The 13,886-nt window shown below is 32.1% G+C and overlaps 4 protein-coding genes across 4 annotated transcripts; 2 read left to right on the forward strand and 2 right to left on the reverse strand.

The window, feature by feature from the left end:
• Positions 1-147: 147 nt before the first annotated feature.
• On the forward strand, positions 148-4,869 carry BX663DRAFT_556045 (SNF2 family N-terminal domain-containing protein; the record flags this gene model as incomplete). Its single annotated transcript, XM_051531682.1, has 5 exons — positions 148-1,554; positions 1,626-1,683; positions 1,751-1,824; positions 1,904-4,600; positions 4,657-4,869. The coding sequence occupies 5 exons, from the start codon at positions 148-150 to the stop codon at positions 4,867-4,869; spliced, it is 4,449 nt and encodes a 1,482-aa protein (XP_051378225.1).
• A 39-nt stretch (positions 4,870-4,908) lies between these two features.
• On the reverse strand, positions 4,909-5,653 carry BX663DRAFT_556046 (ricin B lectin domain-containing protein; the record flags this gene model as incomplete). The annotated part of the gene is made up of 4 exons (XM_051531683.1): positions 4,909-5,238; positions 5,335-5,406; positions 5,474-5,493; positions 5,590-5,653. 4 exons carry the CDS (start codon positions 5,651-5,653, stop codon positions 4,909-4,911), a joined length of 486 nt encoding a protein of 161 aa, XP_051378226.1.
• Positions 5,654-6,186: 533 nt separating this feature from the next.
• On the forward strand, positions 6,187-7,383 carry BX663DRAFT_533457 (uncharacterized protein; the record flags this gene model as incomplete). The annotated part of the gene is made up of 1 exon (XM_051530532.1): positions 6,187-7,383. One exon carries the CDS (start codon positions 6,187-6,189, stop codon positions 7,381-7,383), a length of 1,197 nt encoding a protein of 398 aa, XP_051378227.1.
• Positions 7,384-8,432: 1,049 nt separating this feature from the next.
• On the reverse strand, positions 8,433-12,765 carry BX663DRAFT_525696 (uncharacterized protein). The gene is made up of 5 exons (XM_051529809.1): positions 11,803-12,765; positions 10,730-11,710; positions 10,604-10,660; positions 8,994-10,541; positions 8,433-8,907 (listed from the first exon to the last, which is right to left on the reverse strand). Exons 1-5 carry the CDS (start codon positions 12,652-12,654, stop codon positions 8,569-8,571), a joined length of 3,777 nt encoding a protein of 1,258 aa, XP_051378228.1. The 5' UTR covers positions 12,655-12,765; the 3' UTR covers positions 8,433-8,568.
• Between the last annotated feature and the right edge of the window lie 1,121 nt (positions 12,766-13,886).

Raw genomic sequence — 13,886 nt, forward strand, 5'->3', positions numbered from 1 at the left:
AAAAAAATCTCAGCCTCTGAGATTCATTTCCATTGACATTAAAAAAAAAAAAAAAGAAGAAATGCTTAAATTATGCTCTACCTACTTATTTTTTCCCTCTCTTTATTTGGTCAATCAGTCAAGAGCTAAAAAGAAAAGAAAAAAAAAATGGTTACTATTCTCGATGGCTCAATTGGAAAAATACAAGCTTTATATGACTTTTTAACTGAACTACAAGTCCATTCACTTCTTTATGAAACTGATGTTGAAGCTAATCGTAATAAAAGAATGAAGATTTTCTCTGAGAATGATCGTCCATACACTTCACCATCGCCTCAGCACACAGCCACAATACAGTTTCCTATTTCCATTCCTAATGCAGACCCAGCAGCTGTGATGGAGCTAGTCAAAGATGTTAGTCAATTTCATGATCAGCATTTAGATATAGAATGGAACTATGTTAGAATGGATGAATCGATCTTCGCTTCAATGAAAGTGTTTACTTTAGGAGAAAAGCATGTTATTGTTGAAAATGAATATATGTGCCCAAGTAACCATTTTCAAGATGATGATACAGAAGTTATCGAAAATAATGTACAACTATTTATTGCCATTGCTTATGCTGCGCATACTAAACTTATTTATGCCTACAATATTAGACTTGTTAGCAATACCAGTAGTTTTAATTTACAATTAGATTTAAAGTATGGAAATACAGCTAACAGATCAACAAAATTATTAACTTCACTTTCGCATAAAGTTGCTATAAAAGAAGATAACAAAGTAGAAGCCCAATACAATAAGAATGATTCGTTAAAGCCTTTATCTTATGCGTCTTCTTCATCATCATCGTCATCTATAAATACTACTACTTTGAATGTTAAAAAACGTCATTTAGTTACAAATAACAACACTACTATCAACCTAACTATACCACCTTTACCTTGTGATTCTACAATTGAAGATTTTTATAACTATTTACAACCTTCTGTGTCTAATATATACCTTGAACCTTATACTTCTCACAAAGTTACTGCAAGATTAACTCCTTTCCAAACACAAAATGTACAATGGATGATTTATCGTGAAGGACAAATTATTAATAATGATAATGCTATTATACCTAATTTAGACATTTATAATAACTTACCTCTTCTTTATGCTGGCTCTCATGATGCCAAGGACTCTAATCGTGGTAGCTATCTAAATCTATTTACAGACGTTGTAAGCGTAGATAGGCTAGCGATAAATAAGCTTATCGATCGTTCATATCGTGGTGGCATCCTTGCCGATGAAATGGGCCTTGGAAAAACTATCAGTGTATTGAGTTTGATTGCAAAACATATATGGGATCCTAAAAATGAGTTTCATCCCAAGCCGAGTGAATGTCATGATTTAGTTTTTTCAAAAGGTACATTAATTATTGCTCCTTCATCCATTATTCCTCAATGGCAGTTGGAAATTAAGAAACATACACCAAGTTTATCTGTTTTTATTTATGAGGGACGTCGTAATGATAGATCTATTTTGGCAAAAGATCTTGCTCAATATGATATTGTACTGACTCATTATGAGGTATTTCCTTTTTTTTTTATTCTTTTACCTATTATGTGATGTAAACTAAAATCTAATGAGAATTAATATAGGCTTTTAGACATGAGATATATTATGCGACTCCTCGTCCAAAAAGACCTCAACGAAAGGGTATGATTATATAAATCATAAAAATAATCATCATTAATATATTCATTTAATACATATATATATACAGGTGTAAGATATAATAATGAGTTCAAGACAAGCCCTTTAGTAAATACGCTTTGGTTTCGTTGCATTCTTGATGAGGTATATATATATATATATATATATATTTATAATTATTTACATCTAAATTATATACATACATACATATACATATATATAGGCACAAATGATAGAAGCTTCTTTAACAAGAATTGCTGCTCTAACGAAATCAATTCCACATTGGTATGCATGGGCAGTAACAGGCACACCTATTCGCAGCAACAACAACCACAACTTTACTGACCTCTATGGTCTTTATGATTTTTTAGCCCTCGAAACTACACTTAATAGTGAACGTGAATTTAAAACCTTTTGTACTGATCCCAATTACAGGCCCATCTTTTATCAATTTGCAAGTATGACAATTCGACGTAATAATAAGGCAGCTCTAGGAGACCAAATTCATATTCCAAAACAATCACGGCATGTGGTGCGTATCCCGTTTTCAACAATTGAACAACATTATTATGATGACCTTTGGCGAACATGTCGTCAAAGGCTTCGTTTAGACTGGCTGGACAGTATCGAATGGTCATTACCTGATGATGCCTCTGAAATAATGCAAATGGAATATCATAGCTTACGATCCAAGATGAGACCTTGGTTGCTTGCATTGCGTCAAAACTGTATCCATCCATCCATGATTAATAACAGGACAATGAGATTAGAGAACCTAGGTGAAACCAATAGTACGAGAGGAGCAAAACCTTTACATGATGTTCTTAACGATATGTTACGAAATGCAATGATTACACTGGATAATAACCAACATGCATACTACTCCATGACACTCAAGCATGGTGGCATGTATGAAGTCTTACAGGACTGGCGATCATCTTACAATGTGTATTTACAACACCTACAAAGCGTAGAAGATTTAGTTCAACATCATGCAGACGAGGTGAAGAAGGCACAAGACTTGAAAAAGCAAAAGGCAATAACTGAGGGAACAAATGAAATATCTACTATATTAAAATATAGTTCAAATACACTGATGAGATGGCATTTACTTTTACATCAATATTATTTCTATATTGCAGGTATATGCCATCGTCTTGTAACCGAGGCCTCTGAAGACGGCCAGAAGGAGGAACAAGAAAGTCTGGAAAACTTGTATTATACCAAAGCCACAAATATTCGTCGTGTTTTATTAGAAAACTATACAAGTAAAGTCAAACAACATGTAAAGGAAGTAAGTGAGGCAGCGAGAGCTATCCAATCTGACAATCACAATTCAGAATTTTTGATGGGATCACGACCTCTACTTGACGTAAATACTTTTATTGAATTCTTCAAAAATTATTATAAACAACAACTGCATCCAGCTGCTGACGAAGAACAACAAGAGGCAGATCGGGAAGAGGTAGCACCTGATATTAACATTCTATATAACCTTAAATATCTTGGGCCTCTCCTGGATCGACAATATCAAAAGATTCTCTATTTAAGGTCTAAGATTATACCCATCTTGACAAAACCACTTGTCGATGAGCAACAACAAGAGGAAGCAACAGGTAACGAATATGAGGAATCATTACGTCAACAGGAATTATGTCAAGTCTATTTATCTGCTTATCAACACTTGCTTCAAGATAGAAAATTTATCATAAAGGGAACTACTATGTCCGTAGCTGAAATTATTGCAGCCGAAGGATCGTGGAGTATAGATGAAAACATGAATGGGGATGCAGTTATTAGCCCTGAAGCAAAACAAATAGAGATAACTGAAAATGCATTTAGAAAGGAGCTAATGTCACCTACTGGATATAAAGTTGAATGTTTAAGAGATGTTGAATTCTCATTAAGAGCTCTAAAGACCAAGTATTCTGATGCAACTGACGCTGCCAGCAATAAACAATTGGTACTACAAAGGGAGCATGAGTATATAAAGTTCTGTTTACCTATACAGGCTAAGCTTGTTGATGATATAGATAACGACTTTAAAAAGCTATCTCAGTTATTCAATAGTCGAATCTCTTATTACAAATATCTTCAAGGCATCTCTGATACCTTGCTCGAATGGGAACATAAAAATCCAATGGCGGAAATTGATAAATTAAAGATGGCAGAAGCTAAACTTGAGGAGCAGATTGTACAAAATAAATCACGATATCACTATTTTAAAGTGTTGATGGAAGAACAAATTTCATTAGAGAAAGAAGAAAAGCTAGTGAAGAAGGATTGTTTAATTTGTCAAGAGCCTATTGAAAAGGGCATCATTACTTATTGTGGTCATACCTCATGTTTAGATTGTGGCTTATTATGGTTTAAAGTGAATCGACGATGCCATACATGTAATTCTAAAGTAGGCATGAATCAGTGGTATAATATATCATACAAGCAAATGGAGATGCATAAAAAGGGAGAATCTTGCAGTACTCTGTTAGACAGCAATGAAGATGATGAAAGATTAAAGCAACTTATTAACGAAATCAATAAGCAACAGATTGTAGAAGGAGAAGGACAAAAGATTGATAGTATTATTCGTCACATTAAGCACATCAAAATGACCAAGAATGGAAAGTGTGTTATCTTTTCTCAATGGGCAAAAGCACTTGATATGCTTAAAGAGGGACTTAAAAAGAACAATATTAATTTTATAATGGTCCAGAGTGGGGCGCCCTCTGCAAATAAGAAGAACATTAGTAAATTTCAAGAAGATCCTAACGTGAATGTTATTTTACTACATGCACGAAGTCAGTCTAGTGGATTAACATTAGTAGTAGCTCAAACAGTATTTATTGTTGAGCCTGTCTTAAATGAATCCTTAGAGAAACAAGCTATTAACCGTATTCATCGTATAGGCCAAACCAAAGAGGTAAGGTATTCTATTCTTATGACTTATGAATCAGTTAAACTTATTATAGTCATTAGACGGATGTTTTTTGGTATATTATTCAAGATACGATTGAAGAAAGAATTCAAGCTATCCATGATGTCAAACGAGAACATCATAGAAATGATAAAAAAAGAGTGACAGAGGAAAGAGTAGAGCTTTCTAAAGTCTCAGAAGGAGGAGGCGAATATGTAAATAATGATGACCTTCGTCGTTGTTTCACTAGTGATGAAGCTTATGCATTAAGTTGAATTATAGCTTTTTATTATTATTATTGTTAAAAAAGTACATTAATCAAAATCTGCTTCAAATAAAACTTCGCGTTCTGCCCTAACTTCACCAGCAGGAACTAAGTCCCAAAGTTGGTTAAGACTGTCATAACCAAATTTTTTATGATATAAAATCATTCTTGTGCCATCGTTTGTTTGATTTCCTCGAACGTCTAATACCATATGTGGGTCTGCTAAGGTATAAATGTATCCATCTTCATAACCCCATCTTTGATTTTGTGCCTCTGATATAAGTTTACGATCATATTGGCAAATCCATGCCTCATCCACTAATGGCCCACCTCGAACATCCAATACCTTTCCTGAACATTTATTAACTATAAACCCGTCCTATAAAGGATATTGTGTGTTAAATTCAAAATAAAATAGAAAGTTTTTTTCTTTTTGTGTGTGTGTGTGTGTGATGAGCATCATTGTATTATTTACTTGGTAATACCAAAGTTGATTATCTCTATCGTCATTATGTTTAGGTGTCCAAATTAATATTTTAGCATCATTCTTGAAAGTAACTTTAATTTAGTGTATAGTTGTATTTTTTTTTTTGAAAGAAATAAGTCTAAAATACCTTTGTAGACGCGCCATCCACTTTGTAAACAGTAAATTAGTACATCAGACAATTTTTGTCATTAGAATACATCTAAAAAAACAACAACAACAACAGCAAAGTTATAAACTAGATACCATCAATAACTTTTCCTGAGTTACGAGATTTGATATAAAAATAACCAATAGGAAAGTCGTCCATTTATTTGTTGATCAAGTAGAAAAGAATATAAAAAAGATTTGCTTCCTAGAAATCATTTCTCTGTGAATGTTAAGCCTACTGAGTATAAATTACTCAATAACATAATAAAATAGATTTATTATACAAATACTAAGTGAACGAGTTTATCAATAATAACGAATAATAGCTTGTATTAATGACATTGTTTTCCTTTTGAAGTTAAACATGAAGTTTGAATTCTTTTCATAAGCATCTTTTACATATCACTCCTTTAAATAATAATAGCTGTCGTCAATATTTTAAAGACTGTCTGGGTATTAAACTGTTTAAGGCACCCCCTCCCCCATCTTTACGCACATTTTTTTTTTTACCCCTTCCTCAAAAAAAAAAAAAAAAAAAAGAAAAGAAAAAAAAGTTAAAGAATCATAATATAAAGTGAAATGAATCGAGCCTATTCCTCTATTAAATGCTTATTAAATTCAACACGTCAACACACATTCATATTAACAAAGCATCATGATGTTGTTATTCGTCGTCAAGTGCATGGAGGTGTAATGGATCCCTTGCGATTGCGTCCTTCAAGATACCCAGCCGAAATGTCAGAAAAGCTCTTAACAGCGATCCGTCAGCATAATCCATTAGCAGTTTGGAAGGCCTATCAAGATATATGTGATAAAAACAATCTCAGTAAACTTCCAGCAGAGTATCATTCAATGGCATTACAAGCGTTCCAATTAAAAAGGCTTAAAGCATACGGTCCAAAAGTCATCAAGTTTTATCGTAAATGCTTATTACATATTCTCGAAAATATGAAAGCTCAAGAACATAAGCTCAACGTTCGCGATTATAATCTATTTCTAGATTTTTATGGACGATCTCATGATTGGAATTCGGCAGTAAATTGCTGGAAAGAATTAAATAAGGAACAACAACCTAATGAATATAGTTATAATTTATATTTATTTGCTGCTCTTCAGTGTAAGAAATATGAAGAGGTATTCAGGATATTTAATAAGATGAAAGAGTCAAAAATAAAGCCAAATGAAAGTACATGTAATATCATGATTGAAGCTCATGGATGTTTAGGACATGTTCAAGATGCTGATCAAATTTTTAGTACCTATTTTCTTCCAAAACAACCGAAACAGGCTTCTTTGATGTCCAGTTTACTTCATCCTGAGCTGTCTACAGTCGAACGTCCTAGCTTTACTTCACTTATGGCACCCATTGCCCGCTCTCTACCTCCTCCTAAAATGACTGATACCAACACAATTCCAGCCCAGTTCAAACCTAATAGGGACACATTCATTGCCCTGATCAATGCTCATGGTCGGAATAAGAATGTAGCAGGACTGTCTTATATTTATAACACAATGCTGCCCAAATATGAAATCGAGCCTGATTTAAAAATCTATAATACCTTAATCGAATGGTTTTGTTTTAATGGAGATATAGAATTGGCAAGGAGGATGTTTGTTAATATGGGAAAAGCCGATGTTCAGCCAAATGCTGTGACTTTTCAACATCTCTTTCGACATGAAGCAATTAAACGAAAGAGGCCCAAGGCGGCTGAAGACCTAATAAATTTCATGAAGAATGAATACGGTATACGTCCCTTACTATCAATGTATCAAACTTTGATCAAAATTCATAATAAGTCTAACCGTGAAGATGAGGCTAAACGATTACATAAGGAATATATTGAGCTTAAACATAAGCTTTCCTCACCTGCTCATTCTTCAAATAATTAACCTTTATCCTATGTACATTATAAAAAGAAAAAAGGAGAAAAAAAAAGCAATATGCACATATCTTTTTTTTATTGCCTTTTGTTTTTATATACAATATATAATATATTTAAAATATATAGAAATGTATAATTACACCCTTTTCTTTATTTACAAAAAAAAAGGCCTTCTATTTAATAAATAACACAATCATATTTGTATATCCTTGTAGTTTTGGAAGAAAAATCAATAGCTATATTTAATCAGGAATAATAATAGAATAAAAATAGTCAAAAGGTACAAAGAGGAGGAGTTAATAAGAAGCTAGATTGGAAAAAAAAAAGGAAAATCTATTAGCTAATGCAGAAACTATTATTCAAGCTAAGGATTATCATAGTTGTATCCTCAAAGACATTGAAAATCTTGCAATGTATGAAGAATATGGTAGACTACCATTAATATCAAATATGAATATTATTATTATTCTCTAGTTATTGCCTCCTTGTGTACACAAATCTGTAATAATATCACCATAGGCATAAAATATAGGGTTGTGTTGAATTAGAGAGAATGTTGCGATTAAGCAGTATAGTATCAGAAATGTACTGTAATAATATATAGATCATGTGTAATAAATGGATACTAGCATGGGACTTTAGATCGATTGAATGCATTCCTCTTCAATGTATGCATGTCAAAGCTTTATTACACGTGTCATTTTCCATATGTCAAGTATAGTATAAATATCATATTTTAATACATATTTAAAAAAAAACCCCCTATATGACACGTATACTACCATTTAATTCGAATTGTCATGTAATTTTGACAGAATAAAAGTATAATAGTTACCTTATATAGCTCATAATCACTACAGTAAAGTGTTGTATCTGATTTATATCTCTCTTCTTTATATGTATATACATATATAAAATCTCTTGATAGTAATATGTTATAATTGTGTAAATAAATATGATCATATAGCGTTAAACATGGATATAATCAATTCTTTATTTAATTTAAAGAAAATCTTTTTTTTTTCAAAAAAATAAATAAATAAATAAATAAATATGTATAACTACAAATATAAATCAAATGGAAAATACAAAATATACATTTTTTTTTTAAAAAAAAAGAAGAGGGTAAAATAATTGAACAAAAAGCATATTTATGCTTTTTTTTTCTTTTGTCAAAGCAAACAATTTAATATTAAGCGGTTTTCTTTCTCTTCTTCTTACTCTTATTTGAACAGTCAAAGACAGCATGAATAATTGTTTCTGCATCAAATCCAACGATTGAGCTAGCATATCGGTAACCTTCTTTTGCTTCTTCAATAAAAACACTTCGCTTATAGCGCTTCTCAAATACCTCAGATAATCTAGCCTTGTCGACCTCTGAATTGCTACCCAATTCGCAAATTGTTCGACGCCCAACCCAACCATAACGATGCATTTCAGGCACTTTAAGGAATTCTACCAAAATATCACCTGCATAACGGCGACTTGCTACTAGTTTTGGTCCAGCTTCTTCATCAGATAAGTTTAAAAACTATAATAAAATGATGAGTTATTTTTTTTTGTTTTGTTTTCGTGCAGCAAATAGCGTTTTATTCATTATTATTATTATTATTTTACCTTTGCTGGATGTGATGGATATCCATTAACACGAGCCCAAACAATTTCTCCCTTTCTGAAATTAGGTACTGGAATATCATTTCTTCCTTGCCTTTTAAAGCGTTTGCTTCTATGTTCAGTGTCATCATTATCTTCTCTTTGGACACCCACAACATCAATTTCTTCGCTTTCAATGCTATTAGTTGTGGTGCTATTTTCCATTATAGGATTGCTAATATCATTGTTTTTATCATCATTATCATCCTCATCGATATATACCCATCCAATAGGGGCATGAATTTTTTTGTTTTCTTTATATTTTTCAGTAGGTTGGCGTTTAACTAGCAGTTGAGAGACACCATTATAAGATGAATAAAGAGTAGAAGCTTCGTGGGATCTCTTAAGTCGTTGCGTAAGTTCCTTAAGGCTTGCTTGTAAACCTGAACTACGTGTTATTCGAGATGACGTCCTTTCCTCTGCTGGATAATTTGTATATTTGCCTTTTCTACGACGCTTCTTACCAATAGATGATGTTGGTATAGTGTCATTAGATATGAATGATGTTGTTTTGAGAATAGCTGGTTTATTATCATGAATCGTAACTGCATCTGGTGTTTTGATATCGCCTGTAGTTGTAAATGTGCTTGAATGACCATTCATGATATGTTGAGCATCACTATTAAGCAAGGGTAGTTGATTAAAAATTTGGTGATCTTGTGGATGTTGTATTTGTACAGTTTCAGGAAGGACATTGGCTACAATAGAATTAGCTTGCTTCATTTCGCAAGAACCATTTGTGATAAAATGATCTTGTTCATTGCGAAACTTGGATGGTTTGACTAATTTTGATGTAGCCTGTTCATCATGAAGTTCATTAGTCTTCATTCGCTTCCTTCTTGCATTTTCGTTTTCGATATAGACACCTACTCGTGGCCATTTATGTGTCCTACTGGGGATTTCTTTTCGTTTTTTAGTATAAAGTGTTTCTAATTTGGGTTTTATATGTTGACAATGCTTCTTTGATTCTTTCTGGGACGGTCCCTTCTCGTTTATATTTATCTCCATTCCTTCAATCTCTTGGTCAATAACAGGCTTATGATACCTCATCTCATCATTATCTTTAGATATCAAATTATCAATATACGTATCTAAGGTACCATCTTGAAGTAATGAAAGTTGGGATATCTTATTGTCTGCCTCATCAAATAGTTTTTCCAATGTTGCTCTCATCTTTACAGCTATCTTATTCATTGGACTTTGTTCAAGTAATATTCTGATGTCATACTTGAATTGATCTAGAGTTTTATATCGATGTTCTATAAAATCACTCTGAATTTTATAGAAAAAAGGGCAATCAGTAATATCTTTGGTATATAAAAAAGTGTCGGGAGGATCAAATTGTACAAGCGCATCCAAGATAGGTCGAATGATTGATTCCATAGGAAATAGAATATGGTCAATATGTGCCTTTTGTTTTTTGATGCGGTCAAGTTTTTCCTGTTCTTGTTTTCGAAGCTGTTCAGCACATATACGATGGTCTTCAAGGTTTTGTCGAACTTTTATCATAGCCTATACACATGTTTTATAGATTAAATGACTAATAATGAGTTCATATATATTTCTACACATACCAATTTTTTGATTTGAAGGTTTTCTTCAGTAAGATATTCACTTGAAGTAGACCAGGGCTAGATAAATAATAATAGTAAGATGGAGAAGCATCTATTTTTTTTTAATAATATAATATAAATATGTACCTCAATTTGTAATCGTTTAATTAAAGGCGCACCTTTCATATTTTGTCTTTTTAAGGACCAATAACGGGCAATGATATTAACGAACTCTTGTTGATTTTCGATTTTAGAATAACGAACACATGGTAAATCAGTGATTTTTTTCAGAATAGAATCAGGCATTATGGGTATAGATGATGCTAATGAAAAATTATTTTGTTGAAAAGACGGCTGACTATAGTTACTGAAACTATTTCTATTAGCACTGTTACTTGTGGTATCTTGTTCTGTTTGGACATCTTCATCATCTAGAAGTTTATGGCTATCCTCATTAACATTAAATGGTTCTGCAATCCTAAGACTGTTTATATGATCGTCGTTTCCTATTGTGTAATCTTTAGGTGCATGACGCATACAATAGGCATTTAACATAACACCAGCAGTATTAACATCATTTGGGTCACTCGGAGGACAATAAGTCATCTTTAAACATAAATTAGCTTGTCTTGCACATGTAACATGGAAGGCAACGCAACAATGACTATTGACACATTGAATACATGCACCCTTCTTCTTATGACAAATGTAGCATGTCAAATTCCAGCGACTTTTTGGTATTTTATCGATATCTTGAATGGGTTCCATATAGGTAGTGTTACCAATTGAAATCTCTGGGATCCAAATAGCACATAAAAGATGACTCCACTCATGGTCATTAATTTGTTTAAATGCACCACCTTCGTTAGGACAAAAGACGCAGGAAAGAGATGTATTAGGAGACAAAATAGTACATTTTTTGCAAAACCATTGTCCCTCTGGGATAAAAGGTATGCCGTAACACTCTTGATGAACAGCTAGGTTACATCCATCGCAAAAGACGATGGCATTACAATTTTCAGCTTCAGTATCATTACAGATGGCACAGGGGATGTCTTCAGATGTTCTATTAACACTATTTTCTTCCACTTTATTTTTTTCTGTTGGACTTATTGGCGTATTCTTAGCCTAAATCATATTGACTATAGCATTAAATCTATATACATATACATATATACGTGTCTTATAAATACGACTTATTTGTTTGTATTGATCTTTACCAAAATGAACCATTCTTTTTCTAGCTTATCAATAATAGCTTCAAATAAAAAGTCAGATACTTCATTCAAGTTCTGCTGCTTTCTTTCTTTGTTTATGAGCTGAAGCCAGGCATCATCCATCTCATCCATATCGTATTCAATTTTATTGTAAAACTCTTCTTCAGTGGGCTCACTATAGCGTATATAATGATTTTCAGGTCGATTGAATATACCATGATTGATACTATTTTCATCGTATTCACTATAAATTGAAGGAATACTATTATCTCGACCTGATTGATGCAAAGTTGAAGCTCGTTCTTTAATGAAATGTTCCTTCTTCTTTTGATGATTTTTTTGTATTTCAACTATTTTATCTTTGTTATCAGCGCAATGAACATTGCATTTACTAGCATTCTGTAGACAAGTGTACTTGATTTGAGGTAGTTTACTTAAATTAATACCATGAAAATAGGTTACATCATTATTGACAGTACTCTTTGGCGTTACTAACATTGTGCTACCAGAATTGGATGTCGCAGTGATTTCGGAGTTTAAACGATCCTTTCTGTTGAAAGAGTTATTTTGATCACTATTACTACTATCAACGTGTTGTTCACCTATAGTTGCTGCAAAAGGGAAGGCAGAAAGTGGGGACCAGGATAGATCTAAAGATGTCTGATGTTTCTCATGCTCAATACTAACTATTTTCAAAGGTTCTTTTGTATCCAGGCTATATAATGTGGTGTAATCTACAAGTTGGTATTGATCATTCATCGCTTGTGGATTAGCAGCTAATGATTGACCATTACTTTTTGGTCTACCTCTCCTGTGACTAGTATTACTAGTCCTTAAGTTTTCTAAGTTTGTCATTTACTTTTTTTTTTTAAAAAAAAAGAAAAAAAAAGAGTAAAAGGGATAATTAACAAAGATAGTATTTAGCTGCTTTCTTTTCTTATCAGGAAGTTTAATAACTGTTTTAGGTAAATAAAGTTTGCAATTAAACAACAAGAATAAAAAAAAAAGAATAGGGTAAAAAAAAAATAAGAAAAATATAATGAAATAAAGAGATAAAAGAAATAAATAAACTGTACACTACTGTCCTTTTTATCTTTTTTTTTTTTTTTTTTTTTTGTTAGTTAAAGTGCGTAAGGTCTCAAATAGCGGATTTTCAAAATCAAATTTTCTTAAAAAAAAAAATCAATAAGCATGCTTACTGCCCAACAGCGTTTCTTTTTACTTTATATAGTAACTATAAGCAATAATCGTAGTATATTTTTGAGAAAAAAAAAAAGATGATGATAAAGCAATGTACTCTATTATCGAAATAGAGGATGAGCCTTATCTAAAAACATTTGACTAATTTATCAGTATAAAAAGAACTACAGTCTGTTCCAATTGAGTTAAATTTTGAGGAAAGTAGAATGAAGAAGCTAAACAAAGTGTTAGCTGACAGAGTATATGAAAACAATAGCTATACTACTTGTATATGTATATGACTGTAAAATATAGTAAAATGCTATCAGAAAATTATTATTTTTTTTTTCAGTAACGAAATTAGGTTAACATGCTAGGTTTTCTAAATGAATTGTTCAAACATAAGTTAGGAGAATCAAATCAGAATATCTATAATAAAAGCAATATTACTAGAAGTCAATTTCAATCGAAATAAAAGTTGCATATTATCTATTTGTTATATCGAATTGATAGGTTAGTATTGTACTTGACATTAAAAAATAAAAAAGAAAGACCTACACACTCGATAAAAATATTCAAGTATTTACTTTTACAGCCAGTTATCTTGTACAGCAGTATTATACACAAAGATGTCACTATTCGCAGCGATATTAAAGCCAATTTCCCTGGCTTTAGGAGAAGAAGCATTAGAAGAGCAACAGACGTTGGCTATCACGTATTGACTGTGCTTCGAAATGTGCTCAGCTCTGTAAGACACTTGGTATTATTTCTTTAGTTTACGGAACAAAGGACAGTAATATATCTCCATGGTATGATTGTAAGATTCATAACTGCATTTCTATAATAATTCCGTCTATATACATGTAAAGTAGATTTATCCTTTTACGTAAAATAATTAATATACTCTA

The sequence above is a fragment of the Cokeromyces recurvatus genome, assembly GCF_025118155.1.
Source record: "Cokeromyces recurvatus strain NRRL 2243 chromosome Unknown BX663scaffold_43, whole genome shotgun sequence".
NCBI classification, from domain to species: domain Eukaryota; kingdom Fungi; phylum Mucoromycota; class Mucoromycetes; order Mucorales; family Mucoraceae; genus Cokeromyces; species Cokeromyces recurvatus.